The sequence below is a fragment of the Xenopus tropicalis genome, chromosome 3, assembly GCF_000004195.4.
Source record: "Xenopus tropicalis strain Nigerian chromosome 3, UCB_Xtro_10.0, whole genome shotgun sequence".
Lineage (NCBI taxonomy): Eukaryota > Metazoa > Chordata > Amphibia > Anura > Pipidae > Xenopus > Xenopus tropicalis.
The window spans coordinates 61,980,210-62,004,910 of NC_030679.2; the positions used below are offsets into that span (position 1 = coordinate 61,980,210).

Genomic DNA, 24,701 nt, shown 5'->3' on the forward strand with positions numbered 1-24,701 from the left:
CAATAAAATATGCCACAAATATGCAATGTAAAATGCAGTCTAGTCTTATTTAAATCACTTTGTATTGGTCACTACCAGGAGTTGCACTCTTTGTAGGCTGCTCTTGGGTTTTGTTTCTTGTTTTTGACAAATGCTATCCCTATCTATCTCAGTAGTAAATGTGATCCCGTTTATTAACATTTACCAAGAATACAGCACTATCAGTAGAATGCAACAACTGACACCACACTTCTTTGAAACAATTTTAAAAGGCAATAGAATGGTTACTATAAAATATATTCTGCCTTTTATGTATGGTATTATCATTGTGATCAATCAGAAGCCTACCTTTAGGACTTTATCCAGTCAGTTTATTGGCTGGTTGTTCTGGCAAAGAATATTTAATTTTATTATGACTTGGCTTATACACTGTACAGATGTAGATTAACAAAACAGTGTCTTCTGGATAAAAGTTCAAAGTTAATTTGGGCAATAAATGAAAAATTGATTTCTGTACATATTTATCATACTGCTAATACCTAATCTAAACAGTATTAACATCGATTGTAGTAGGAAGCATGATAAGAATTTAAAAGGGACATTATTTTTATTATTTTATGAAAACTACAGAATAAATTTAATTGATGGAACTCAATTAACTATCAATGCAATTTTTTTTCCAAATTAATTTTGTATGTTTGTAAGTTTGGTCCGACAAAATGACCAAAATGATTCCGAACTATTGTCTTTATTGTTAACCTTAGCTTGCAAAAGTCAAATGCCAGACCACAATAAAGGATATCCAACAATTCCAGTTTAATCATATCTTGATAACTGTACTATTCCAACAAAAGTGTTTATGTTTGAAGTTCTGGCCAAGATTTTAGTGGTTTGTTATTTGTAATTTTTATATATGTTTTGGTTTTGTACCATATGTGTGATAGTAATATATCTGGACAGAATTTCCCTTTTTTGCCCTATCTGCTAGTTACATTGAATCACTTGGAATAAGACAAAAGAATTTCTAGAATAATGTTTTTTTTTTTTTTAGTTGTATTGATATGATCAACAATAAGAACAGCAATTTAGCCCCTGAACCATAGTTCTGTGGTTGCCTTAGAGGACTAAGATTAAACACATTTATTTTCAAAACAAACACAGCAAATCGGTTTATCCTTATTTATGCCCTTGGTTTAGCTTACAAGGAAAAATAAGCGCATATAAGAGTGCAAAGGACATACTTTTTATTTCTGTGAAAATCAATGAAAGTGCCTGGAGCAGAGTATATATAATAAACTTGGTGACTTTATAACTGCTTTGGGAAAATGTGCTTATTCTAGCCCCAGCAAATCAGTTAAACACCAGAATGTTCTGTAGAGAACCCAATGGAATATTAAGAATAAAATGATTTTCATAGCATTCCTAAAAGTTAGAGATCATTAAAAAATGTATCTAGCAACCAGGCAGTGGTTTGAAAGAGAGTATTATTAATAGAGTAGGGCCTAAATAAAAAAATAAGTTATAAAAAGTAACAATAACGGTAAAATTTTAGCCTCAGGTGAATGTCCCACGGAGCAAGTAAGTTGTTTGCGATAGATCTCTGCTACCGCGGGCGACTAACCTCTACGAAATTCTGCCGGTGGAAAGGCTTATGCATCTCTTTGGCTTTCCAAAGTTGCCTCCAGGTGGAAAGGCATTTGAGAGCTGTTAGTTGCCGACGGTAGCAGAGAACTATCACTAATGTCCCACGGAGCAAGTTAGTCACCCGCAATAGATCTCTGCTATCCAGTCGGCTATCCACTCTGAAATGCCTTTCCACCGGTAACAAAAGGAGCCTCTGGTGGAAAGGCCTACACATCGCTTCAGCTTTCCGAAGTCGCGTGAAGTTGCCTTGCAGGTAGAAAGGCATTTCGGAGTGGTTAGTCGCCCGCAGTAGCAGAGATCTATTGAGGGCGACTAACTCGCTTTGTGGGAAATTAGCCTCACTGAGCCCAGCAGCCAAAAAACTATTGCTCTGTGACCACCATTTAAAAGCTGCAAAAAGTCAAAAGAGGAAAGCAAATAATTCAAAAACTATAAAAAATGAAGACCAAATAAAAAGTTGTTAATATAGGCCATTCTATAAGATACTAAAAGTTAACTTGAAGGTGAACTACCCCTTTTAGGTTCGTGGCTGCCTTCCACCAATACAGTTTGATTGGCATTGCTTCTTCATACTTTTGTTACAAAACAAGAGTTTAATACCCATTTATTAATTTCTTCTAATACACATATGATACAAAATCCTGCGTACTTTCAAAGTTATACTCTTTTTGCTGTAGGGGAAGCAGGTGTGCCCAATAATCATGCTATGCCAAGAATATAGTAATTTATTTGAGATAGAATTTCTAAGGAATTCCCAAATTAAATTTTGCAGACCAGATAGAATGGAAAGAATGTATAAATGTACATATACACATTTTTAGTTTGTAGTTCATATGCGATTCGCTGATATAGGGGGAGAATTTGTCCTTCACTAGTAACCTACAGCAACATATCAGATGTTTGCTTATAAACAGGTGGCCAGTAAATACTACCTTCTGATTGGTTGATGTTTGCTACAGGTATAGCAACCTTTGCAGCTGTTATAACATTACTCTCTTGGTGTTACATTAAAGAATTGCCCTCCTTCTCCCCTTGTAACTGCTGCAAGACTTAAACCATCAGTTTGTCATGTTAGCGATTTGGGGGATAATGAATGTTGTGGTTCTGTGGGTATTACAACTCTGGTTTAGATTGTCAGTTTGATTTTTTCCATTAGGAGCGTATGCTTTTGTAGTGCAGCAATGTTACTGAAATGGCTTAAGTTATATTGAGATTTTTATATTTGCAAACAAAAGGTACAGAGTTAAGAAGAAAGAATAATTTGCCCTTGTCCACTGAAATGGGTTTGTGTAACAGCCCTGTAAATTGCTTGCAGCAAATACATTTGCCATCAAATGTAAATTTGGATATGAGAAAATGACAAAGCAAGGGAAGCATGAAGCTTGAACAGTGTTTTTAATGTTTGCTGAGGTATACACAAATACATAAATGCTGATACCAAGAAAATACATTTGCAATTACAAAAGGCTTGGTTTTAGGGGATTTATATTCAAATTATATGTTAGGAACAATTTGCAGATATCTTGGTTCGGGGGAAACTGCTTTGCAGGTCTCATGCCTTACAGATGCCCTTATGTTAGTCATTACATATGAAATGGTAATGATTCTTGAGAATTCTCAAATGGAGTGATATCTATCTTCCTGTACAACTAGATTGTAAAGCAGGACAAACTCTTATTTGACACTTCATGCACCAATTTGCAGTACAACACAAGTAGAGTGTCAGTTCATTATGGCATTGCTGATATGAGTAAATATACGTAGATCATTGCAGTTCTACAAAATGTTTATTTTCTCCGTACATTTTTCCCATTTATCAACTAAACTTTTTATTCCTTAAAAATCTATCAAATTCCACTACCCGACAAACAGTTATCCGTAATTATTCTGTGTCACAAATGCTTATGCGGAAGCCAGTTTTACTATAAAAAAAACATTGCATATGACTAAATCAACAAAACTGTAAGATCAAGCAACTATAGTTGGGGCAGGGAAAGGTACACAAAATTGTATAAATTAATAAAAATTAAAACAATAATTAAAGGAGAAAGAAAGGTAAAAACTAAGTAAGCTTTATCAGAAAGGTCTATGTAAATACAGCCATAAGCACTCACAGAAATGCTGCACTGAGTTCTCTGAAAAAAGATTAATTGTGTCTATAATTCCTGTGCCAGAGACACGCAGCTTTCTGTTCTCTGCTCTCTCCTGCTCCCCCCTCCCTCAAGAATGCTAAGAACTCACCACCCCCCTCCCCCCCTTAGGAATGTGGATTTAAGCCAATCAGGAGTAAAACATTCAACATGTTGAAATCTAATTGCTAATTGGTTGCCCTGGGCAATATCACAAGTAATGCTTCACTCCACTTTTTACACAGCATGATAAATATACCCCATGGTCTGCATGTCTGTGCAGGAGCGAGGCATTATGTGAACTTTCTTTACAGAGCTCAGCGTTTTTTCTTCCTGTTTGGCTTCAGATATTTTGAACAGGTGAAATATAGGGAGACTTAAGGGCACTACTGAGACAACTGAAGGTATGCCTGCAGCTTGAGATTAACTCTTTACTAGCCTGTCCTTCTCCTTTAACCTATGCAAATATACTATGAAAACATTTTAAATACATTTTCTATGAAGTCTCACTGTGTCATAGAAAGGCCAATTCAATGCAGCTTTTCAATTAGTCTTCATTATTTATTTTTCATATTTTTTAATTGTTTTAAAATAAAAAATAATTTAGGGATCAGTGACTCCCACAGCGAAAAAACTATTGCTCCGTGAGTCTACAGTTAAATTATTATTGTTAATGTATTTTACTTATCTTTCCATTCAGGTCCGCTCCTATTCATATATCAGTCTTTCATTCAAACCACACCTTGGTTGCTGAGGTAATTTGGATCCTAGCAACCAAATAGCAAATTAAAAACATACAGATAATAAAAAATAAAGACCAGCTGCAAATTGTCTCAGAATATTACTCTCTACATCAAGGGTGGCCAGACCTTATTCATCGGTGATGAATCAATGACCGGGGAATGTGTGGCGGGAATGCATATGTACGCATTCACGCAGCACTTCCACATCCCTGGCTTCATCGCGGTCCACCAGAAATCCACGGGGGATCGACTGGTGGACCGTGATCGACGTAATGGCCACCCCTGCTCTACATCATACTAAAAGTTAACACAAAGGTGAACAACGTAAAGTGATTTTGTTTTGTCTGCATTAGTATAAAGCAATTATAAATAATTATACACATATAGGACTCATACAGTGGCTCATATTAGTTTGCTACACTAATTGTATTATAAAATGCAACACAAAATTATTCTGAATCATCCAAGTTACCAATTGCCAGTTATCTGTTGTGCCTTTGCTAATGGTGACAGTAGGACAAATCACTTGATTAATGCACCTAATTAAAGGGAAGAAACCAGTGCTGGGCCTTTTCATTTATGAGCAAGTCTGAGTTGTGCCTTCCACCTCCAGACTCCGCTTGAATATTTTATTATAATCTTTTATGGATTAAAAATCCCTGTTGGAATGAAATAGAATACGAAGAAAAAAATATATTAAAGGGGCATTATTACTTTTTTTTTATTTATTTAAGTTCTACTTTAGTGTTACAGTATGTTAATGTTAAGATAAACAAAGTGCAGACCTTATAAACCTTGTTAAAGGGTAAGTATACCCCCTTGTTCAACATAAGTTCAGTGAATAGGGCTTGTTCTAAACATTTCAGTGTTTTGCTATTTCTGACGTTAACAGGAAGCTATCTCATGTGTGGCCCTTGCTAGATTATTCACAGTGCACAGATACCCCCCCTGCATAAGGGTGAAGACACATGGGGTTATTAGTTGCCACAACTTTTTAAAAAGTTGTGCCAACTAACTGGCATGCCTAAGTGACATGCGTTTAGTCATAGTGACTTGTATATTAACCTATTGCAGCTAAATTGTTGTGATTAGTCACCGCTATCGAGTATTTTAAAAGTCTTGCAGACTAATAGCCCCAAGTGTCGTCACCCTAATGTATTCATCTTATCTGTGCACTGGTAATCTAATTATCGCCCTCACAAGAACCAAGCATGGAGTAGCTTCAGTTTCCCTTTTGATCTATTTAACTCCAGTGATAAAAAACATGAACATACATTTTTTTGTGTTTCACATCATAGGTAAAAAGTATGTTCAGCACAAGCCCTATTTATTGGACTCATTATGAAAAAAGGGGGTATACTGCCCCTTTAATCTAATTTAATCTAATTGGGGGAAGCTGATTTTTTATTTTTTTTTGCTTGGGGTCTCCACCCATGTTGTAGCCTTGCTATCTGTAATCACAGCAGCCAGATCTCTGCATCTACGTGCCCTTTATGTCAGATTCATAAATCTGTAGATGCTTTCTCCAAGATATTAGAGATGATTTTTAATGTGAAAGAGGTGTTGCGTGGTGGTTCATCTATTGGCAGGCATCTATGCAGCAATGCCATTTTAATGGTTTTAAGCATAGGGTTTTCTCACTGCTTGCTCTACCCTGTGGCAGAATACAAGATTTAATAATATTTATATTTTTAAATTTTGGGTAGGGTTAAAATTAGTGATAAGCAAATATGTTCCATTTCACATTGTCAAAAAATTCACAAAGTGCATTGAAGCTAATGCGGCGAAATCTGGTGAAAAAATTTCGCTCATCACTATATGTAAAAATATGTAAATGGATAAAAGCAAATAATAATTACTATTGAAAGCACCAAAGGGATTGTGTCCCTATAACTGTTTTCATTATGAATCAAAGTCGAAAGGAATTTGTGGGTTTAGTCTTTCTTAGCAAAGATCAGGAACACATTTGTCTGCTTGCTAGTGTGCTACTCATCCTTCACTCAAAAGGAATTTTAATGGGAAAGACAAGAAAGATTACAGAATGGATGGATACCTACTAATGTATTCTGTCTTGCTCACCTTGTGTTACCACTAATAGAAAACTAATACATGACAAATGTAGTGTAAATAGCTTTGGAAAATTCGTAGTTTGGCGACACAGAAAATATACAACACAGTGATTATATAGTGTACACGTTTAACCATTTATATTTTGTTTGAAAAATCTCAATGACATTTAGAACAAAAGCAATGTGCAGTTTTTCTTCTTTCTTCCATTTTATACTGTCAACAATACCTTCTCTTCCTCAGTTGTTCTTGTAACAAGAACCCTTTTACATACTGTTTATCTGGCACACTCCATGCACCATATATTTTTTTGGCACCCTTTGTTGCTAGTAAACATGTGGTGAGCGTAGATCACCACATCAGCACCACAAATTATATGTTTTAAGACATTTAAACAGAGCAGGAACAGAATTGTTGCAATAAAAATGTCATATTCAGTTCACTTGACCTAAATGTGCTTTACACTGCCACAGTGTACCTTCTTTGCGAGAAGGTGTGAAGATTCGGTGGCACTGAGTTTTCTTGCCAGCGAAGTCACCAGCGCCTGTTAATAAAGAGGCGAGTTGTCTTTTTGGCACATTTTTTGCCGTTTAGTAGAATCAAATTACAAATACTTTATACATTAACTCTCAATTAGTCTGCCTCAATGTTTATTAATTCTTACCATAATATAATGGATCTTGTATTTTCTTTGTTGTTTAAATAAATAATTTTCTTTATAATATTTGCAACTATGGCTTTCTGCATCTTCAAATGCTTTGCTTGACTTGATACAGCTAAAGATTAAATCAGCGTACTTTTAAACACAAAGGGATAACCCCTATAACAGCTATAAACAGCTATAAACTGAGCGGCCATTGGTTTTACATAAAGGAATATTCTATATTTGAAAATCTAAATGTGTATGTTTGAGTGATTCACCCGCCTCTGCACATGGCTTGCTCATTTATCACTTTGGAGAAATGCTTTTCTTCTTCAGCAGACTTTTGTTACAGAATAAATTGTTGCAGTGCATATTCCAAGCTTTTGATGAATGTAGGCAATTTTAAAATTCTGCTTTTGGAAGCAATCAGAATTGGAAGTTAGTTTACTAAATACTGTTAAAGGAACTTATGCTCAGTTACGACAAAATTCACATACATTATACTTCTTTACAAACCCTCTTTTCAGCATTCACATATTTACTGTATATAGGCACATGGCTAGCTCTGATGCATGTAATTTCTCCTATCTTGGTACCAAGGTCATTTTATAATTACTTTCTCACAAATGAATGCATTTCAGTGTGCAGTTGCTATGGGCTACTCATAGGAACTTCTGCTTGATGGAAATAAGCAAATTGATAATATAACAAAAAAATCGTGGTTTAATGAATGGGCCCCTAGGACTTACAATGGTGTTGGCAAGCATGGTAAAACATAGCTCAGTATTGCTGGGGTCTTGGGTTTATTTAGAATTTTGTGTGGAACTTATATCTTCTCCCAAGTCTTAGTGCCTTTTTTTCATATTAATGTACTTTTGATGCAATAATCCATTTAAAAGGCATGGTGTAAATTTTTTTGCCCTACATTTAATTAATGAGGCACTTTTACTAAATTGCTGTCCGACTTACAATATATGGTATTTTAGATGGTGATGAGTAAAGCAGCTCTCTTTCAAAGATATTTTATAATTTCATTCAATGATGGCAGTATCAACTTCTTGTAACAAGCATTTGCTCTTAATGACAAAAATAAATCACAGGCTGAAACTGGAAACTGGCACTTTGTTTTGCAGCTGGGATGACAGTAGTTCTGCTAGCAGTGGCCTTAGCGACACTCTTGATAACCTCAGTACCGATGACCTGAATACATCATCTATCAGTTCGTATACCAATGTTGCCCCTACAAGAAAAAATAATCAAACACAGGTAAGTAAGACTCTACTTCTGAAAGCATTATATTACTTACATGGATTACATGCCCATTATATGGCTTCTCAGGATCAAGAAGCTTGGTGCATCATAAAAATCATTTAAACATTAAATAAACCCAATAAGATTGTTTTGGGTTTCTGAATAACAGATCATATATCCGTATTAGTATTTTTTCAAAAACAGTATGCTTTACTGTTTTTATGATGCCATATTCACTTTTGTTTATTCTTCTTGACTTGTTTTAAATGTTTTTAGTCAAAGACAGATGCAGAAAAACGTTCGTTAACAGATTGTGAACCTTGGTGCAATGATGATATAAAGAAACAAGATGAAGACTTTGATATCCCCCTGGACACAAGTGGCAAATGGAAAGAAGAATCAGATAAAGCAGGGCAGAAATCTTTATCCGTTTCTCAGACTGGATCTTGGAGGCGAGGCATGACTGCTCAAATTGGAACAACTTCACCACGGCAAAAATCAGGAAGCAGTTCTCTTAAAACACCAGGTAAGCATCCATATAACATTATATATGTTCTTCAGCCTTAATAGAATATTGTAAATGTAATCTTACAGTTATAGTAATGAGACATTGTTTACACAGTATATTTATGAGTCCGTAACAATAGAAGGTGCACAAAGAAACTCACAAATATAAAACATGCTTTGTGTATGTATGTATATATGACACACAAGTTAGGGGGCTCTTTTGTGTCTCCCTCTGCCTGCCCCTATATAATTGACTGTGGCCTAATGCAGGCTGCATTCAATTCTAGGCGCTGTCCACAGGTATCTGCCCTCTGAAACAGCAGAGACTTGTAGCTATTTGCACAATGACCCACGCAGTGGCCAATGTGAAAAAAAATTGGCCAATTGGGGCCTTTTAATAACTTAAAAAAATTACAACTCCTGAAGAAGTACAGTTTGAAGAAGTGGGTGGAACAGAAGCAGGCTCCATTTAAAAAAAAAAAAAAATGTTATTCAACATCTATAAACTGCTCTCTATAAACAGACCTAAGAAATGAATGTTGATAGGAATAAGCCTTGCGATTTAAATGCCTTCCCGGGCAATTTCTCTAGTATGTATATACCAATTTGGTAAGGTTCTTTAATAGGCCCCTTATTATAATAAAAATGTAACAGTAAATATTGCTTCTTCTATAGTTACTCCACTATTTACACCGAGGAAATGGAGACAACTAAGAATTGTTAAAACATTTTACAATTTAAAAAGTAATTCAAACCTTTTGGATATAGTTAATCCAAGCTTAGATTTATGCAACAAAAAATCTTTTGTTAAATCTTCAAACCTCTTGGGGATCATTGCAACCTCTGAAACACACCATCCAAACCCTGCTTTAATGTGCCTAAATACAGACATGCCATTTTAGTATCGGGTTTTAAATTTCCTGATATCGTTTTTATGTCGGTTAACACACGTGTTTACTTGCTTTGAGGTCTGGCCTACATAAACCTGACTGCAAGGGCACTAAAACATATATTCCCCTGCCAAATTACTGAGCTTAGTTTAAAACTGTTCAACAAATGGGAAATCTTATCTCACTTCATCACAGAATTGCAACTATTAAAGCTCAGATGTGGAAGGGTAACTCTTAGATCTTTCCATGACAGACCTTATTAAATCTGACAGGCTTTAAATTTTCCTTAACATGCAATGCCCCATAGTCCTTGAACAACAGTCTTTGAGGGATAAGTAAACCATATGCTTTATCATGTTGCTCAAGAGGCCAGTATTTCCTAATAATAAGTTTAGTCCTCCAACTCAAATCACAATGCTGCAATAAAGATGGAATACATTCTATCAATTTCTGTTCATATTTCTGTAACAGTTAAGACTACCTTTAATAGGTTTCACTTAAGCCCAAATCCTTTAATAAATGAGTGTCTTTAGCCTCTTTCTTTAAATCTTTTTGCCAAGCCAGCAGCCTTTTCATATATCTGTTTGCATTCAGTGCAATACGTGGCCCTGAGAAGGTCTTGGCAATATACTTAAAAGGGAACGTCACCCAAACACAACTTAAACTTTTTGATTAATGATGAGCGAATCTGTCCCAAAGATTTGCGAAACGGCGAAAATGTTGCGCATCAAAAAAAAAATTGCCGCCCGCGGCTATTCTTTTGTTGCGCGGCTATTCTTTTGATGTCCGCGGCTATTCTTTTTCGCAAAACAATCCACCAATGGCAAAACACGGAAATTCGCCGCGAATCCATGCCTGGCGAAACATTTCGCCCATCACTATTTTTGATCAGTAAACATAATTTCAAGCAACTTTGCAATATACCTCAATTAAAAAAATGTGGAGCCTTTTCATGATTTTTAATGTAATAACATGGTTTGGAATAGTTACCTAAGCCTTGTCCCCCTGTTCTCCTGACTGATTCAAATAAAATGTTACAGTAGTTGACTGTCCTCAGCCTCCCTTCAGCCTGCATCCTCCAAAAATCACAATTCCCTGTACACGTTAGGTCAGTAAGGAAAGGAACATTGCAGTGCAATGCATTGTGGGTTATGCAGTTGCAGCATGCTGTCTGTAAGCAGTTGAGAAGTTGTTACAATTTGTAACATCAATGTTTTAGTCCCTTCTCCCCTGCCAGGATTTCAAATGACACAGAAAGAAAAGAACTGTTTTGCAGATGGATTTCAGCATATAAAAATATTATTTGACTATACTTTTTGAAGAAACACATTACAGTGCGAGGTATATTAATTGTTCCTGTGTTGTGTGGGGCGTGTTAACAAATTTTGGTTTGGAAGCCAGAATTCCTTTTCATTCATGGGTTATGGAAGTTGCTGGCAACAGATGGTTGTTCCTATGAACAATAGTGTCCCCTGTCTCTTACTGAAAGACACAGGATATGTTCACAGGAATGATATGCAGGTTCTTTCATATAACAAAAACTAGGGCTGTGTAGTATTGTGATTTTACCCCATTTTTTGTTACATTATTTAATGGTGGGAGTGGTAGTTCAGTTTATGGTGTCATTTGTGCCTTGTGAATTATTGTATTTGGCTGTAATCAGGATTCATCTAAGTGCATTGGCTCATCCCTGTGATTGTGATTATAAAAGAAAATAAGGCAGCCAATCAAGCTGGTAACAATGATGGGATTGTTGGGGGTACATTGTAGGTCCAAAGAGATCATGTGGGAAACCACTGGTAGTGCCCCTTTTAGCAAAACCGAAAGTGTGAAATATTGGGAGCCAGATAATTTACAACAAACAAAAATGGTAATTATTTGCCCTGTTATGAATTTACCTTTTGCCTGAGCCTTTATTTATTTCAATATTTGATTTTTGTTTAGGGAAAACAGATGATGTTAAGGCCTCTGAAAAGGTAAAATCACCATTAAAAGGTAACACTCTTCAGCGCTCTCCCTCAGATGCAGGAAAAAGCAGTGGAGATGAGGGGAAGAAACCACCCTCTGGAATTGCTAGACCGACTGCCACCGGTTCCTTTGGTTTTAAAAAGGCTGGGATGGCATCACCAAGTATGGTAACAGGAAGTGGTGCAACAATTAACAGCGGCTCAGCAACTCTGGGAAAAATCCCTAAATCCTCATGCATTGGCGGAAAGGGAGCAGGAAGAAAAACTAGTCTTGATGGTTCACAAAATCAAGATGATACTGTGTTACTTGGTAATTCAAAAGCTGCCCTACAATATCGTAGTTTACCACGTCCTTCCAAGTCAAGTACAAGTGGTATTCCAGGAAGAGGAGGTCATAGGTCAAGCACTAGCAGCATTGACTCTAATGTTAGTAGCAAGTCAGCCGGTGCTTCTTCAACTAAACTAAGAGAGCCTTCGAAAATTGGATCAGGTGGTTCAAGTCCTGTCATCATAAATCAAACTGATAAGGAAAAGGAAAAAGTGTCAGATTCAGAGAGTGTATCCTTGTCAAGTTCTCCAAAATCTAGTCCGACATCAGTGAATGCCTGTGGCACACAAGGACTTCGTCAGCCAGGATCAAAATATCCTGATATTGCCTCACCCACTTTCCGACGGTAAGAATAATTTATAGGGAATACAAAATACTTTGTATATTAAATAATGAAAATATCAAACACTGAGAATATTTTTACACAAAACTGGCAAATTTGTAGATTAATAATATTAATATTTATAAAAATGTGTTTTTTTACAGGAAAAAAAAGCAATGTGTCAGAGCAAGTTTAGACAGAGAAACTTTTCTTGAGAGAATCTCTTGGGGGTGTGATACCTAAAGATATTTAGTTCTTTTCATGGCAGTTGGTACTTTATTCAGGACAAAGACAGAAATTAGCTTTAAGAATCCAGTTGTAGTATGCTAAGAGGAAATATATTGGTCGTAAATTATAGTAAGGTTACATTTCCCATGTGTTATTAAATGCTAAAATAATGTATTCCCCTAGTGATGTCAGGTACTATTGATGTGCGGGCGGACCCATGGATTTACCCTAAGGTCAGCCAGATTAAGGTTAGAGGGTTAAAATTTGGGTGGCCATTGCAGGTTTTGGATGGGTGCGGGTCAGACTAGGTAAGTACTCTCTTCCTTTGCTCCCCAAGTTTCCCTGTCTTGGAACATAAGCTTCTGCAGAAGTAGTGCACAGAGCAGAAAGACACAGGTACAGGTTAGGTGCAGGTCCTACAGGGGCAAAACTTTGTGGGTTTGGGTTGGGTGTTTTCAGAAAGCCAGTTCAATATGGATAAAAATCTTTTGGTCTCATCTGCTTCCTTTACAAGGAAATACATGACTTTCCTAGTGAATAACTAATTATGTGGCGCTTCAAAGGACCTTATAAGAGATGCTATAAGGGTGCCTCTGAACCAACCAACCGTCTCATGTAACCTGCAATTTAGTACCTGAGCATGTTCTTTTGTGTCATCTTAATAATCAGTGTTGCTCAGAGTAACCTCATAAATGTTTCAAGTGTAATGAAAGTGTTATACTGAGTAGCTTGAAATGAGCTGCAAGCAATAAAACACATTCTGTAAATACAGGTAATTTATAGTGAATATTTTATACCTGGGGCTGCTCATTTCCATTTTCATCTGATTATACTGTTAAATGTAAAAACAGAATATTGCACTTAGGGCATCAAGAAGCATGTAACCCATTAAAACATAAATATAATGAATATAGTTACAAGTCATTTTACATTAAAAGTACAGTATAAAAGAAAAATTATATTTCTGCATACCTTATTCATTTCTCCCACTATTTAAAATATTCTCGTTTCCATTTCAAAACTGTTTCTGTAAATGTAGAAACATGCATGTAGCCTTTCACTGGCTATAAAAGTATACCCTCTAGTGGCAGAAGAGAAAACTTCTATACAAATATATTTCTAATGTCTAGCGTGTTTCAAACGACAAAGAGTTTATTTCTTTAGGAAAGACCTAAGAACATGGATAAATGAGAATCTGTATACTCATTTATCCACAATGAAATGTTTTCTTATGTCTTTCTTTTCACTGTGATTAAGTAGAATATTTTTGTAGATATTCCATGTTGCATATTTTTTGTGCTTGAAAAGGAAATATATCCATTAATCATAGTGGTGTATAAGGCTTTATAGCCAACCGTTTTCTTTTCATTTCAATTAAAAGACTGAAACTATAAGAGTGTAAATTTGAAAAATACTGACATAAAAGCATTTTCTTTTCTTCTGATGACTGCTTAGTTCAAGCTATGGATTCACCTAACACAGATACTGTACAGTGTTGTTAATATAATGTTTATTACTTTAATGTGATAGGTGGTTTTATTCTTATGCTGTTCTCACTGTATAAACCATAAATGTTATGTGAAAATCAAAAATAGAAAAGGCAGGCACTCCAGATTTTATCAACAATGTTGAGAAATGCAGCAACAAAAGTAGTTTACATTAAAAACGTATAAATTTTATTGGATCCATATGTAAAAACAAGAAGCCATAAATGTTATGTGACTGGTTGAGTTTTTGAGGTTCAGAACCTGTATAAAGGCCGGTGGCCATTTGTGAATTTTAGAAAGGGAATTTAAAATATAGAGTAACAGCAATTCCAAAGCTCCATGGGCACTATGTCTTTGACTCTGTTGCACATTTTAGAAAGGTCTAATTAAACGTAGGGACAATATTTATGTGTCTGTAGCAATGTGGTAAGAAGAATTTTTGACAGTTAAGAAATACTTATATGCTGTGTTTTTTAGGTTGTTTGGTTCAAAAGCTGGAAATAAACCATCCACTACTGGCAGTACTGATGGTGGGAAAACCACTTCTGTGATGCCCAGCCCTAGCAGCACATCTTTGGCCAGACAAGGTAGTTTGGATTCACCTTCATCTGGTACCGGCAGTATGGGAAGTGCTGGAGGGCAAAGTGGTAGCAGCAGTCCCCTATTCAGTAAGGCTAATGAGCTAATTCCTGATGTCATAAGTTATGGCCAGTCATTGGCCACAAGCCCTGCATCTGTTCACTCATTTACATCTGGAGGCCAGGTATGGACTGCAAATCTGAGCAGTTCTTCTGCTGGGAGCAAGGACACACCTAGTTACCAGTCAATGACAAGCCTTCATACAAGCTCAGAGTCTATTGACTTACCACTTAGTCATCATGGGTCCTTGTCTGGACTGAGCACACAAGAAGCTCAAAGCCTGCTAATGAGAACGGGTAGCGTGAGATCTACACTCTCAGAAAGGTGAGGATACATTTTTCTTTGCACAAAATGTTATTTTTTATGTTAAAATGTTATTTAAAAAAAAAACTGCAAATAAAAACTTAGCATTTACTGAAAGTGTTTTAAAATTACATTTTTGACAGTTAAGGAACTGTACAATTCCCTAAGAAAGGCTACCTGGTCTGCAGGTGAAATATATAGGACAACATAAAATATACTAGTTATCAGAATTTTCCTCTGCTTTGGTGGATGCATTTTTTCATAACAGAATTTTGCCTAGCAACCTTAAGTTAAGCATTTATCTGATTACAGCAATGTGATTGTAGTTCAAAGCAGTTGCTTGTGTAGCTTTATTATGGACCCTTGGGAGCAATGATTACATGTCTTTGCTTTTAGGCTGTCATTACTATTAAACTATATAGAATAGTTTCCACTGGTTAAAAAACAGACACAGACCTTGAAATTAATGGCTATTTCAAGGTGGTATAATACAATAAAACTGGAAAAGGAAGAAATATTGATATTTAAGAGGGAATGCATAAGAAAAGCTTTATATTATAAAGGGTAATGATGGAACAGGCTGAATATTTTTTTTTTTAGACTTAATTCTACTAGATACTGAATATTTTAGTGCTTCTCTACTAAATATGTCGGTTATACTTACCAGCCTTTTAGGGCAAGTTTATGTAAGGGGAAACACAAATAGCGGCATTTTGATCCATTTTGACAAATCAAGTAATATTGTTTAAGGAGCAACAATTCCTTGGAATCAAACATGGTGTTATAGTGGACTGGCAGTTACAGCCCTTGGTTACTTCTTGACTAGTGATGAGCGAATCTGTCCCGTTCTGGCCATAACATTTGCAGAAAAATTCACAAAACGCATTTGTTGCGCAATTTTTTTTGTCGCCCGTGTCTTTCTTGTCACCCGCGTATATTTTTTTGTCACCCACGCCTTTTTTTACACGGCCGCGCCTAATTTCATGCACTGCGATTTTTCAAGGAAGTTTCGTGAAACAATTCGGCAGTGCTGAAATGCGGAAATTTGCTGCAAATCCATGCCTGGCGAAAAAAGTGACAGATAAAGATATATTTCTGTGCACCACCGTAAGTTCTAAGTAATAAGTAGCTTTGTGCCATAACATATTATTTTTCTATGCCTAGGCTTTGCATTGTGAGGTTACTATAGAAGACTTCAGTTATGAGCAAAACACATAAAAATAAATGTTTCAACTTCAAGGTGGTTCTTCTTTTTTTTAAAGCATCAAGTTTTAAAGATGATTAATAATGCATCTAGACCAGTACACCCATGCAAAACTCCAGTTGTTGCTGCCATAAATCCTAATGGTCTGTTTATCTTATTCTCAGGGGTTTTCTTTACTTTAACAGTATGCAACTTGACCGAAATACACTTCCCAAAAAAGGACTCAGGTATATGTTGTTCGAGCATGACCCCTGCCTTAGCAAAGCTCCTTAGCAAAGCTTAGGATGTCTTCTGTTTCCTGCAACGCTCTCTCTTTTACTTCCTTACTGTTGGGCTATCAAAATGTTCTGTGTCCTGGCCTCATAGTGTCAAAGCAGAAATATTCAGAGCATTATGGGCGCTGTCAGTCATTTGTAACAGTTTTATTTCTTTATATCCCATGTATCAGTGGTTCTGAAAAAGACAAAAAGTGACATTCATTTATAAATAGTTCAAGTCAAGTCTTTTCTTTCCTGAAAGGCTGTTAGAGACCTGAGCAGATCTAAGCAGCTAGATCTGTAACCTGAAACCTTCATTTCTGTGTGCTCAGACTCCTTATTCCTGCTATTTATCAGCAATCCAACCCATTACCATGGAAAAAAAGGAGTACACAAATGTTATGGTGTGACCAGTGAGCTTCTGACCTGCACCCATACCTGCATCTGCAAATGTTTCCTGCACTTCACAAAATACCTGATTTTTGTCTGCAGGTTACTGCTACAGGGCTCTATCATTTAAAAAAAAAAAAAAACCAAAAATTCTTCAATATTCTTCAAGTTACAATATTGTCTAATTAGCCATCATTTTCCCTAACTGCAAACTGAAAATGACATATTTAGATTTAAACGTTACTACTAACGATATATTATAATTGAAGGATATATTCAATTTGCATATGATATACTATGTCATATGTATTTCCTGCAATGTGTTTGCATGTAACAAACTGCAGGAATGAGCTATAATAGTTGTACTACATTTATATATATATATATATATATATATTAACACTTTAATATGCTTATTGCCAGAAAGCTTCATTAGTTTCAGTTGTTAAGGCTGCCACTAGGAGTGGTTCTGTAACACTGGCTTTTGATTTTGTTTTACCAATGACACTTTCTTTCACGGGAGTGCTAATCAAGCTTGGCCGCAACCCTACTAGTACACCTATTTGGTGTATATTAAACCTTGCCTTTTATGTTCTTAGCGTCCATTCCTGTCAATCCTTCTCTATGCAGCAACTAATACGGTTTTCCTTTTCTGCTGGCTGCTTTAGCATACATGTTTTATATCTATCATATTGATCTTGTTTATATCATGTCTATTCTACCCTTTTTCAGTATTTAAATGGTGCTCTAAATGTTGTCTGTGAAAAGCATTGTCTATATCAGCAAGTGTATATCTGTGCAAATTTTTGAATAGCTTACCTGTGTCTGTGTAGCAAAGAAGCTACAAGCTAGTTTTGCCTTATTCACTGGGCATTGCATAATCTTTTCTGCAGTGTAAATCAGCCATTCAACTGTTTTCTATAATACTGTACGTACTTCAGTTTTATAAAATGCTTAAATAATTGGGTTAATAATACAGATGAAATTAATATTTAAGACTTTGAGACTGAAAGTTAATTGCTTTTTAGTTCATTAAACAACACACATTTCTGTGTATCTTCAAGTAATTTAAAGGCAATTTTATGTAAATATATTTCTAACACAGGGATGCATTACACAGATGATGAAATACATTTACAAGTATTTTTCTTCTGAATTAGAATTATCTTTACCAGTGGTATTCATTCTTATAACAGATACACGCCATCATCCCGCCAAACCAGTCAAGAGGAAGGTAAGGAGTGGCTACGCTCACATTCCACAGGAGGCCTTCAGGACACTGGTAGCCAATCCCCACTTGTCTCTCCCTCTGGCATGCCATCCTCTGCCACTGGAAAATATCATTATACCAATCTGGGTAAGAGTCCAAATAACTCTCAGGTAGCTAATGAATGGGGTGGGACAATAATGTTGAAATTGAGGTCCTTTTGTATTATTAATATTTATCATTATTCAAGAAACATGATTTCAGTTTTGTAAGAGGTAAACATAGATCAGTTGCTCTTTTTTCTAACAAATCATTAGGATTGAGGAGCCTCATACAGATACAAATAAACAAAAGGAGTTCTGGGAATGAATTCCAAACAAGCGCAAAGAAAATTCCATTTACATGGGTTTATCCTATAGGCTAAAGCTTACCCACTGGGTTTAAAGCTGAAGCTAGGATAATAGCTGATCAAATTTCCAACTACAGACCGGTTTCACCCTTCTTGGGGCTCATCAGTGTAGTGTAGGGTTTTCTGATCAGCTTAGGTAGGGCCAAGAGTGGGGTTTCACAAACAAATCATTAGGGTTGAGGAGACTGCCTCATACAGATACAAATAAACAAAAGGAATTCTGGGAATGAATTCCAAACAAGCTCCAAGAAAATCCCATTTACATGGGTTTATCCTATAGGCTAAAGCTCACCCACTGGGGTTTTAAAGCAGAAGCTAGGTTAATAGCTGATCAGATTTCCAACTACAGACCGGTTTCACCCTTCTTGGGGCTCATCAGTGCAGTGCAGGGTTTTCTGATCAGCTTAGGTAGGGCCAAGAGTGTGGATTCAGACCAATTTCACCCTTCTTGGGTAATCTTTTTTCTAAAGGATTGCACAATGCAGAAAATATATACTGTATTCATATGCTGATTTTAATAATTTATGGCATTAGTAACACACACACATATAATAATGGTCACATTTCCACATTTTTCTTTTGGGATCTTTAAAATAATTTCATTTCATGACAATTGTTTATAGTTGCAACCCTGGAGTGTAATGCCACTAACTTACTTCTGTAATTGTTATTGCAGTAAGTCCAACCAATCTGTCCCAGTTTAGTATTCCTGGACCAAGCATGATGAGGTCTAATAGCATTCCAGCGCAGGATTCTTCCTTTGAGTTGTATGAAGACTCACAGTTATGTGGAAGCGCTATATCTTTAGAAGAAAGACCAAGGGCAATCAGCCATTCTGGATCCTTTCGAGATAGCATGGAAGAAGGTAATACTTGCTCTTTGTGTGTATAGACTTATCTGTAGATTGTGTAGCAGAGGAATATTGTTACAGAGGTTTTGCTTTATTTTTTTTTATACACAACCCATTGTAGAATGGATTTTTTCATTTGATGCTATTGTTGGTGTAATACTAACAAAACAGGAAATAGGGTCATGTCTGCCTTATGAGGTTGAGTACATACTAAAACTCTCTTTTGATGGCCTGGCAAATTTAAGGCTACTGCTTGGCTTGCTGTTCTGTATCTTGATTTTTAAAGGGGTAGTTCACATTTTGCAATTTCGCAATTGGTTTTCGTTGTTTATTTTTTATAGTTTATAAATTATTTGCCTTCCTCCTCTGCCTCTTTCTAGTTTTTCAAATGGGGATTGTTAACATTGGCAGTCAAAAACTATTGCTTTGTGAGGCTACAGTTTGATTGGTATTGTTACTTTTTTATTCCTTATCTTGCAACTTGGCCCTTCTCCTGTTCATCTTCCAGTCTCTCAATCAAACAACTGCTTGGTTTCTAAGGTAAATAAAACTCTAGCAACCCATAGCTGTTGAAATGCCAAACTGGAGAGCTTCTGAACAAAAAGCTAAATAACTGTAAAACCACTAAAAATAAAAGAAAAATAAAACTAGTTGCAAATTGTCTAAGAATAGCAATGTCTGCATCATACTAAAAGTTAATTTAAAGGTGAACTACCCCTTTAGGGAATAAGCAGAACCTGAAATATCTATAACTAAACTCCTTTCATGTGAGAACTATGAGCAGGCTGGTCCAACCACAGGGTTAACTTCAAGATAACTCTTGAAAGGGTTAAAGTTTTTGAAATGAATTTACTGGTGCTAAACTTCATAAAAATAAAATATAATCTTTTTTAGGGCAGGAACACTTTCTTTAAGGAGTTAATAATAACACAAAGCAAGCCTCTACACTGTTAAATTGGCTATAGAGATAGAGTATTCTGCATTTCAAAATAATGCTGGTGAGCTGATAAGATTGTTGTAATTCTCTACAGTGATTTTGATACAACAGCACAGTTTTTGGCTACTGAAGGAGCTCAACAGATGATCAAACAGATTTTTATGTAATATTCCTCTGGGCTCCCATCCACTTTGGCAGCAAAACCTGTTTTTATAGATGGTATCATGCCAGCATCTAGGTCAGTCAAAGGCAACGTTCCAGATAACCTGGAAATGAGTATCGTAAAATGACTCTTTTTATTATTATAATCAGTATTTCTGCATTATTGCTATACTGGCCTTATTTTGTATAGCTTATCTCTATTGTCCAAGGGGCAGGTTCCTCAAAGTAGGAATTTGAATCCCGACATGGGTAAAATTCGGATTAGATACAATATTTTCTGATGATCGAAAATGTCACGAAAATGCTTACGAAAATATCATAATAGTCACGATAACATCGTATTGGCGATCCATAAGTCACAAAATTTTCGTATCAAAACAATTGTAAATGATGGGAAAACCTTTCTGACTTTGATCCTTCTGTGCATGTTTTTGAAGCCTCCCATAGGACTTAATGGCATTCTGCCGCTCCAATCCAGTCGCAAAAAATACGCACAGTACAAAAACTTAGAACAAATATGTTTTTTTTGTATTCGGATTTAATCGTACTTTAATGAATATGTCCCTAAATGTAACCAATCAGTATATAATGCAACCTGGTATAACAAAATAGATAACACAAAAACACGTGTTGAATTGTATCTTTACTGAGAATTATAACACGTGGGGGGCATTTATTAGGGTTCGATCCTTTTTTTTATACAATTTGTAATTGTGTAATATGATTTTGTCGCATATGATTTTGTTTGCCATTTAATATGCAACAAAATACGCCATCTTAAAGTCAAGATCAGGTAAAAGTCAGTGGCAGGTGTCCTTTTTACAGCTGTAAGATCTATCTGCTCCGTGGTTTTAGAGGTTTGGGGTTTTTGACGCTTGTGTTTATACTACAATATGAAAAAGTTGCAGTTTTTTTCCAGGTTTTTTTTCAATTTGTGCTTTTTTGAATTCAGATCTTTTAATAAATGTCTAGACATTTGTGGTTTTTCCAGAAATGAGTTTATTCATTGTTTCAAAAAATCTAAAACAACTTAAACCCCAATGTTAAAGAAAGCTGCCCCTAAATATATTATAAAGCAGCTTTAGACTCCGATATGGCACCTATGATGAAAATCTAACATTTCCCTCACACAGCGCCTCATCTTTTAGTATAATGTAATGAAGATACTGTTGAATGATGCTGTTGATGAGAGCGGTGAATTAATTGTTTCTGTGTAATAAGAATCATTACCTTTATTAATTGTTTTTTATTGAATGCTACTTGTTTGGTAATTTCTAGTACATGGATCTTCCTTATCCCTGGTTTCCAGCACATCATCTCTCTACTCTACTGTAAGTATTTAAGTGGATTTATAATTTTATATTATACTGATAGAGGACCTTTTATTTAGAAAGTTCATAAATCTATTTCTAAATGTGTTTATTTATAATGTGTATCGCCTTCTGCAAATTTGCCCAGGACTAAGGAGTCCTTCTTATTTTGATTTTTTAATTTATTTTTTGGTGGGGGGTTGGAAGTTTCTATGCTCACTGTATAATCACTCTCCCACCTTTTTACAGTATTAAGTTTATTATTGTTCAGTGAAAAGTGTTTTATTTCCCATTCATTTATGGTCATTTTATAATGTATTTAGTAGTTTTATTACATTTTCAACTCCACATTACTACTGTTTGCTTCTTTTGAATCATTTCACAGTAAAACTAGTGGAGGTAGGATTTTAAACACTGATGTTTTTTCTGTTGCTTTAATTGATTTTATTAGATTAGACTTTTTGCATTGTTCTGGTTGACTTGTTTGTGACCATAAAAATATTGTGTGCATTTTTCCTTTGGGGACTTTACATGCACATAGTGTTGTAATACTATGTATATTGCTAGAGAAGGATATAGGATTGGCTGCAAAAAAAGGAGTGGGGGCAAGAAACCACTTGTTGATATGCAATGTAGTCTTGTAAGTCCTGATGATGAATTGTCTAGTGAACATATCGAGTGGATGATTTATTTGTGGTGAGCTTGATGTCAGTGATGCATTTCACACACATCCAACTATATGATAACAACCTAGTCTACTCCATAAGATTCTTTTCTGACAAATACAAAATATATTTTTGATGACAAGGATATATAACTGTTTTGTATGCAGTGAAAAAAATACATCCAAGAGTAATACTGGTTTTTACAGTCAGTTATTAATAAAATACTAAAGATACTTACCAGGATGTGGAAACATGAAAAAAAACCTTTATTATTGTATGGTCACTAGATGTCAGCAGAGGAATGGATGCTTTTTGTAAGATTCTGATTCACTGCATTCAACAACAAGGCATATCCTGATGTAGCACATTTGCATGCCCTATCTAGCTATTGGCAAATATATATCATCTCCAAAATATGTCTACAATCTGACTGCAAACATACATGGATTTGTTGTCAAAAAATTGTAATATATACAATGAAGTGCACGCACTGCATTAATGAGGAAGTATGGGATCCATTATTTGGAAACCCATTGTCCAGAGAGCTATGAATTACAGGAAGGCTATCTCCCTTAGACTCCATTTTAAATCAAATAATTCACATTTTTAAAAATAATGGATCAATCACCAAACAAAAACACAGCTTGCCTGGGTATACAGGACAGTATAGTGTTAGGTATCGTGGTGACCATTTTCTGTTCAAATTACAACAAATTACAGCAAACCATGATGGCAGCAAAAACCTTGCAATATTGATATTGGCTATGAATATTTTTATAGAACACTATTTCTTATTATTTGTAACCCAGCATTGCATATGCCATGAATACTGTTTAGCACCTTATAGGGCCTATTTACCATATCATATTATGTATAATGAGTAATAATGTGAGCTATTTGATCACTGTTTTTACATATCATGATGAATACTGTAGGCCCCCATGTATTTATGTTTGTTTGCTTTTTTAGAAGAATGAATAAACCTGGCAATGTCTACAGAATTTTAAATGTGTCATGTGTTTATAACATAGCTAACAAATAATGATTGCATTCAATTTTTCCCTCAGGCTGAAGAAAAGGCTCATTCAGAGGTAATAGATTCCTTTAATTACTACTAAAATCTCAGTAAAAATAGAGCTTTATGTTTGTGCTTAATATTGGTGTACCTTCTTTATCTCTATGGTCTTTCTATGTTGCTTTGAATATGGCATGTATAACCAGCCTAACTTCTACCTATTAATTCGAATTCCCTTCAGATAAAGCATTCCTTCCTCAAACCAAAATTTAGACAAGCCTCATCTAATGTCAATATCCCTTATCACACTTATCACTGACAGAAATCAAATTAGATTAATTTGTCTTAATTTGAGTTCCTTAAATTATGAAGCTGAGAGCCTGTACATTTTATCTACTAATAGAGCTTCATAGAATACAAAAAATGTTCTTTTCAATAAAAATATAATTAGTTAATCTGCTTGCCATTGTGCAATTAATGTTAATGCATGTCTTGCACATGTTTTGAATGTTATATTTTCAGTACCTGTTAAGGGGGGCCTATCAACCAGGTATAAAAGATGTATAATAAGCGTCCTTTTCAAATTAAACACAAACCCCAAATTCTTTTGTTTTTATTAAAATATCCATACCTGTTATAAGGTATTTAGAAATCTCAGCTGTCAGTCATATATTGCCTGCCCCCTCTATTCCTCAGGCATACTGGCAGGGCAGACAATTACTTTCACTTTCTATTCAGCACTTCCTAGATGTCACTGCTGTCCTAAATTCCCCATCCCTTATCACAGTCTATAGTTATGTCTCTTGTGCATGGGCAACACGTCCCTTATTCTAGGGCTGAAACAAGATTTGGGGATGATGCAAAGCTTGCCTTAAAGTGATCATGACACTAAAAATCCACTCTTCAAAATATGAATGTATGTAAAAAGTTACCTATAGGTCATGTTGAACATTTTTCCCTGATAGAGCTGCTTTTGTAAGTACTTGTTACTTGAAGTTCCTAAGCCTGAATAATTTGCCAACCTAACTGTCCCTTCTCAGCCTGTCAATTATAGCATCAAAGGCTAAGGGACAACTGCTGCACAAATAGATCAGATAATGTAATGTAAAAGTATTGAACAAATGCCTTTATGTCAAAGTTATAAAGATCATGCAAAGACAATGTTATG

The 24,701-nt window shown here is 35.5% G+C and overlaps 1 protein-coding gene across 10 annotated transcripts in view; it reads left to right on the top strand.

Annotated features, from left to right (window-relative positions):
* The window catches only part of nav3 (neuron navigator 3), a 384,230-nt gene that overhangs the window by 321,956 nt on the left and 37,573 nt on the right, over positions 1–24,701 (top strand). For 9 of the 10 annotated variants that reach the window (XM_031898936.1, XM_031898938.1, XM_018092258.2 and 6 more), the window contains 9 exons: positions 8,339–8,471; positions 8,733–8,982; positions 11,798–12,494; positions 14,663–15,148; positions 16,496–16,558; positions 18,175–18,335; positions 19,271–19,459; positions 21,822–21,874; positions 23,586–23,609. In XM_031898936.1, the coding sequence (XP_031754796.1) occupies positions 8,339–8,471; positions 8,733–8,982; positions 11,798–12,494; positions 14,663–15,148; positions 16,496–16,558; positions 18,175–18,335; positions 19,271–19,459; positions 21,822–21,874; positions 23,586–23,609 (2,056 nt within the window). The remainder of the gene's footprint in view (positions 1–8,338; positions 8,472–8,732; positions 8,983–11,797; positions 12,495–14,662; positions 15,149–16,495; positions 16,559–18,174; positions 18,336–19,270; positions 19,460–21,821; positions 21,875–23,585; positions 23,610–24,701) is intronic. The other variant, XM_031898934.1, reaches the window with a different exon arrangement.